Source organism: Phasianus colchicus, chromosome Z (genome assembly GCF_987193195.1).
Source record: "Phasianus colchicus chromosome Z, bPhaCol1.hap1.1, whole genome shotgun sequence".
NCBI classification, from domain to species: domain Eukaryota; kingdom Metazoa; phylum Chordata; class Aves; order Galliformes; family Phasianidae; genus Phasianus; species Phasianus colchicus.
The window spans coordinates 92655440-92661310 of NC_143476.1; the positions used below are offsets into that span (position 1 = coordinate 92655440).

Below are 5871 nucleotides of genomic sequence, written 5' to 3' on the forward strand. Positions count from 1 at the left end.
GGACTGCGGTGTGGGGCTGGAGGACTGGGATGTGGGGCAGGAGGACTTAGGGGTGGCCCTGGAGGACCTCAGTGTGGTGCAGGAGGAGTCACTTGTGGGGCTGGAGGACTGCGGTGTGGGCTGGAGGACTTGGATGTGCGGCTGGAGGACCTCAGTGTGGGGCTGGAGGACTGAGATGTGGGGCTGGAGGACTAAGATGTGGGGTGGGAGGGCTGACTTGTGGGGCAGGATGACCTGGGTGTGAGGCAGGAAAACTCAATTAGGGTGCGGCAGGACTCACTGACGGGGCTGGAGGACTGCGGTGTGGGGCTGGAGGACTGCGGTGTGGGGCTGGAGGACTGGGATGTGGGGCAGGAGGACTTAGGGGTGGCCCTGGAGGACCTCAGTGTGGTGCAGGAGGAGTCACTTGTGGGGCTGGAGGACTGCGGTGTGGGGCTGGAGGACTTTCTTCTCGTTGCTGCTTCCCGTTCCGTTTCCCGTCACTTCCAACCCTTTTCCCTTCCTCTTCCTCCTCTTCCCCAGTTCCGTTTCCCCAGTCCCTGTCACTTCCTTTCCCCAGGCCTTTTCCTCGGCCTTTTTCCTGTCCTGCTTCCGTTTCCTTTTCTCCCTCTCCTCCTCTTCCTCTTTCCGACAGCAGAAGCGCAGTGAAAGCCGCCAGGCGTCGGCTGGATTGGATGCCGGCCTCCCGGCACAGTTGTGAGTTCACGGCGCCGAATCTGGATTTGGCGCTGGGGGCGACGCCAGGGTTCTGCTGGGACCCCGCTGGTTTCTGCTCTCGGTCGGGAGCAGAAGAAAGCTTGCAAAGTTCTTGGCTGCCTGCGCTGGGCGCCGAGCGGAGCCTGCGCTGCACCAGGGCCGCGAGTGGAACAAGGGATTGGCTCTGTGCTTCTACAGCTCTGCTCTCCTGCAGGCAGAACAGCCCCTATGGCATCCATGCCGCTCTGCTCTCCTGCAGGCGTTCCAGGATTCCTGCATCCATGCCGCTCTGCTCTCCTGCAGGCGTTCCAGGATTCCTGCATCCATGCCGCTCTCCCCTCCTGCAGGCGTTCCAGGATTCCTGCATCCATGCCGCTCTCCCCTCCTGCAGACGTTCCAGGATTCCTGCATCCATGCCGCTCTGCTCTCCTGCAGGCGTTCCAGGATTCCTGCATCCATGCCGCTCTGCTCTCCTGCAGGCGTTCCAGGATTCCTGCATCCATGCCGCTCTCCCCTCCTGCAGGCGTTCCAGGATTCCTGCATCCATGCCGCTCTCCCCTCCTGCAGGCGTTCCAGGATTCCTGCATCCATGCCGCTCTGCTCTCCTGCAGGCGTTCCAGGATTCCTGCATCCATGCCGCTCTGCTCTCCTGCAGGCGTTCCAGGATTCCTGCATCCATGCCGCTCTCCCCTCCTGCAGACGTTCCAGCGGCCGCACTGGTTGTTGCTGTGGTCGGAGCTGTTTTGCTGTGGGATCGTTTTCCAGCCTCCTGACGGCTGTGGGGGTGAAAGTCAGGAGTCTTTTTAATTACTCTTTGGTAATTTCCTAGCAGCTCCTGTGCCCCAGGCCTGCAGCTTCTTGGTTCCCAACATGCCTTCCGTTCCCAGCCAGCTGTGCGCTTACGCAGCAGGAGCACAAATTGAGCACGATGCAAATCTCCCGCAGAGCAGCGTGGCTGTTCCGCATTGCGGAGGACAGCAGACTGAGGCCCCCAGGCGAGATGCTGCTACGCAGGTCGCTGGCTGTCATGAGTGCCAGAGCCCGGCCTTTGCAGTGCTGGGTGATGACAGCGGTAATGTCTGCGATGTGACCAACTGCGTGACTTCCTCGGCCTTGGGGTGACCTGACAGAGGAGGTAGAGAGGCTGAGGACCATAAAAGCGTGTGAGAAGGAGACAGACTGGTGGTGCCAGTCCCTGTCGGCCCGAGATCTGGGCGCACAACTGAGGCACCATGTGGAGCACGTCGCCCCCCCGCCTCGTAAGCAGGTGGGAGAGGGGAAGCGGCACGTGGGTGCGGGGAGCCGGCGGGCTGACGGTGTGTCATGGTTTTGGTTTCTGCTTATTTGATTTTCAGTATTCCACATCAAAACATCACGTACTGGAAGTGTTAATGCTCTAACTCTACGTACCTGTCCCTATACATTGCAGAAGTCATGGATCTGACCCTTCCGGGGGGGCGGTCTCTTACTGCCTGGCAGTGGGTGCTGGACGGTGCTTTCCCAGCCGTTCCAAGCTTTCCAGGTTTGACTCGGTCTCGGGAACTCTCTCTCCTATCTTATTTGATTTATTAGTCTCAATTTCAATTAGATTGTATTATATTGTATTATTTTGTATTCCGATATCATAGTTAGTAAAATAAGTTTACCTCCATAGATTGTTGCCGCTGTTTCTTTCCTTTTCCCCCTTCCTTCCCATTTTGTGGGCCCAGGTGGGGGGTGGGGAGGGCAGGGGCCTACTGCCCCCTGTCACGGGCATAAACTGATCCAGTTAATTCCGTGACAGATTTTGGTGGAGGATGCGGGCATAGCTGCCTTTTGTTTTTGGTTTTTGCTTTTTGGCTCTTAGAACGAATCTCGCTCTCTGCTCTCAGAGAGCTTCGTTAGGGAGCATTATCAGTAGTTCAGGTTTTGTGCTGGGAAACTTGACCTTGAAAGCCCAGGCGTACTGCCAGTATTCTGGGATATCTGTAAACTTTGGGCACTGCTTAGTCTGGGTAGTGCCTTTTTTTCCTTCCCCCCCTCTTGTTAGTTTCAATCCATTAACCCTTTTTGAGCAGAAACCAGCGATGAACCCACTCTTTTTCGTGGGAGCGCTGAGTAAGGGATTAAAAGCTATGGCGTTACTCACGACCTACTGGCCAATCATCAATGTCATCATTACTTGTTGTGGAATTGTGTTCATCTATAACCACATAAGGGCACTGACGGAGACGCCTGTATGGTACCTATCTTGGTACCTATATGCAATGTTTAATATGAATTTTGACACTTGCATCCCGGATGGAATGGCTAATTTCACAAGCAACTACATCCCAGATGGAATAGCTGATTTTACAAACCACACGGTGTTCAAACCAGTTTCCAGGTTTTCCTTTTGGTTTATCAGACGCTTTTCCAATGCTGAGTTAACTCTCATGCTTGTGGTCGTAACAGTCCTGTTCATATCACTCTCCCTGAATGTAGTCCTATACAGGAATAGTAAGCAGAAGGAGTCTCCTCCAGAACCAGAGAATGCTGACTGGCAGGGAATATGGGGAGGTTTAGGAACAATCTTAGAAGCATGGGGACCCGCAATGTCATGGGATTTCACTCTTGAGCACCTGCGGGATCCCCAGAAACTTAGCCAGTATTTGGAACAGGGGCAGTGCGGCTCAGGTAAATCTAAGGAGGTACAACTTATTTGGGGTTTGGCTTGTGCTTACCGTGCCCTATATAATACTGTTCTGGAGAGAGAGAGTTTCCGAGCTGAGGTTCAAGCCAAAGGGGGAGTCAAATCTGATCAATTCCAGGAGACACCAGTAACAATATCAGTTGCCCCTGTGGAGGGCAAGAAATGGAAACGAGTGTCCTCACGTCTAGAACGGAAAAAAGAAGAGGAGGAGGAGGAGGAGGTGGAGGAAGATCTGGGTGAGGGGCCCTCCTCGAAACCACCAACATCAAGAAAGGCAAAAGGAAAAACTAAGAGACGTGCAGAAGAGAGTGATGAAGAGGAAGTTTCTATTACTACTCGTCGGCCTCTGAAGATGACTGAAATCCAAGGCTCAAGAAAGGAATTTACGCGGCGCCCAAATGAAGCTATTGTTTCCTGGTTAGTTCGCTGTTGGGACGGCGGGGCCAGTAGCTTGTCTCTAGATGGTAACGAAGCTCGCCAATTAGGAGCCATTGCCAGAGATCCAGCTCTTGACAGAGGAATTAGTCGATGTCTGGATGGGGCTGCCTCCCTCTGGGAACGAGTATTAACAGCCGTGAAGGAAAGGTACCCCTTCAAAAGCGGCTTGAAGCCTATGACAAAAAGATGGGATGCAGTTGAACAGGGTATCCAGTATTTGAGGGAAATAGCCGTGGTGGAAATGCTGTATGACCCGAACTGTGTTTTTAACGACCCACAAGGCCATGACCCTGAGAGAGTGAGAACAACGCGTGAAATGTGGCAGCAACTCACATCAACAGCACCAGCCAGATACGCCTCTGCACTATTGGCCGCATCGGACAGATACCAGGACCAACAGAGAAGCCCCTTAGTTTATGAATTGATTCTTATGCTCCAAAGCTATGAACAACAGCTACCCCCAACTCGCGCCGCCATCGCCGCCATCTCACAAATGACGGAGCAACTGAATGAAATGCGAGAGCAAGTGTCTTCACTGATGAATCGTGACAAACCTGTAGAAGTATCAGAAACGCTTGATGAAGATCAGAATAGTCAAAAGAGTCTACTGAAGGAGGTGAAGGAGATGGTAGAACAAATGTGGATCCAACTAACTAAAGACGATGAACCCTCCTTCTCAGGTGCAAAATCAAAAATCTCAGCTGTTAGAGGCAAACGCTCTCCAGCTCCAGGAAGGAATCCTACATCGCGACTTGCCTTGTGGTGTTACTTACGTGACCATGGAGAAGACATGAGGAAGTGGCACGACCAAGCTACTCATGTACTACGAGCACGGGTGAGAGAATTACAAGGCAGATCAACCGCCAGGGCAGTTGCTCCGGTTACCACAGGTAATGAATAGAGGGGCCCTGCCCTCGTTAAGGGGGGGAAAGGGATAATAGAGTTTATTGGACCGTGTGGATCCGATGGCCTGGCACATCAGAACCACTGAAATATAAGGCATTGGTGGATACCGGTGCACAGTGCACTCTGATGCCCTCGACTTATGAAGGGACAGAATCAATCCATGTTTCTGGAGTGCCTGGGGGCTCTCAAGAATTGACTGTGTTGGAGGCCGAGATAAGCCTCACTGGTAGGAACTGGCAAAAGCACCCTATTGCGACTGGTCCAGGGGCTCCATGTATACTTGGTATTGATTACCTCAGAAGGGGGCATTTCAAGGATCCTAAGGGGTATCGATGGGCCTTTGGAATAGCTGCTGTAGACACAAACAACATTAAGCAGCTGTCTGTTTTGCCTGGCCTGTCAGAAGATCCGTCTGTTGTGGGACTGCTACAGGTAAAAGAGCAACAGGTACCAATTGCTACAAAAACGGTGCACAGACGGCAGTACCGCACCAACAGGGATTCCTTGCTCCCCATTCATAAGTTGATTCGTCAACTAGAGAGTCAGGGAGTGATCAGCAAAACTCACTCGCCTTTTAACAGCCCCATATGGCCAGTGCGTAAAGCCAGCGGAGAATGGAGGCTGACGGTGGACTATCGTGGCCTGAATGAGGTCACACCCCCACTGAGTGCTGCTGTGCCGGACATGTTAGAACTGCAGTATGAACTGGAATCAAAAGCAGCCAAATGGTATGCCACCATTGACATTGCTAATGCCTTTTTCTCCATTCCTTTGGCCAAAGAATGTCGGCCACAGTTTGCTTTCACCTGGAGGGGTGTTCAGTATACTTGGAACCGTTTGCCCCAGGGGTGGAAACACAGCCCAACCATTTGCCACGGGTTGATCCAAACTGCATTAGAACAGGGCAGTGCCCCTGAGCACTTGCAGTGCATTGATGACATCGTTGTGTGGGGCGATACAGCAGAAGAAGTCTTCACAAAAGGAGAGCGAATAATCAGATTCTTCTGCGTGCTGGTTTTGCTGTTAAGCGGAGCAAAGTGAAAGGACCTGCTCAGGAGATTCAGTTCCTTGGTATAAAGTGGCAAGATGGCCGTCGTCACATCCCGACAGATGCGATCAACAAAATCACCGCTATGTCTCCACCCACTAGGAAGAAAGAG

The 5871-nt window shown here is 52.8% G+C and overlaps 1 protein-coding gene across 2 annotated transcripts; it reads left to right on the forward strand.

Moving 5' to 3' along the window:
- Window positions 1-1433: 1433 nt before the first annotated feature.
- LOC149913192 (uncharacterized) lies at window positions 1434-4945 on the forward strand. 2 transcript variants are annotated; one of them, XR_016461664.1, is made up of 2 exons: window positions 1434-1963; window positions 2052-3479. XR_016461664.1 is itself a non-coding variant. In XM_090131438.1 (2 exons), the coding sequence occupies exon 2, from the start codon at window positions 3720-3722 to the stop codon at window positions 4704-4706; it is 987 nt and encodes a 328-aa protein (XP_089987564.1). In that variant the 5' UTR covers window positions 1465-1963; window positions 3486-3719; the 3' UTR covers window positions 4707-4945. The 2 variants fall into 2 exon arrangements, 1 of the variants encoding a protein (XP_089987564.1); XM_090131438.1 differs by lacking the exon at window positions 2052-3479 and adding an exon at window positions 3486-4945 and having other exon boundaries at window positions 1465-1963.
- Window positions 4946-5871: the final 926 nt, after the last annotated feature.

Bases quoted from the DNA above. Each gene is read 5' to 3' on its own strand.
- LOC149913192 (XM_090131438.1), top strand. From the start codon at position 3,720: ATGACTGAAATCCAAGGCTCAAGAAAGGAATTTACGCGGCGCCCAAAT.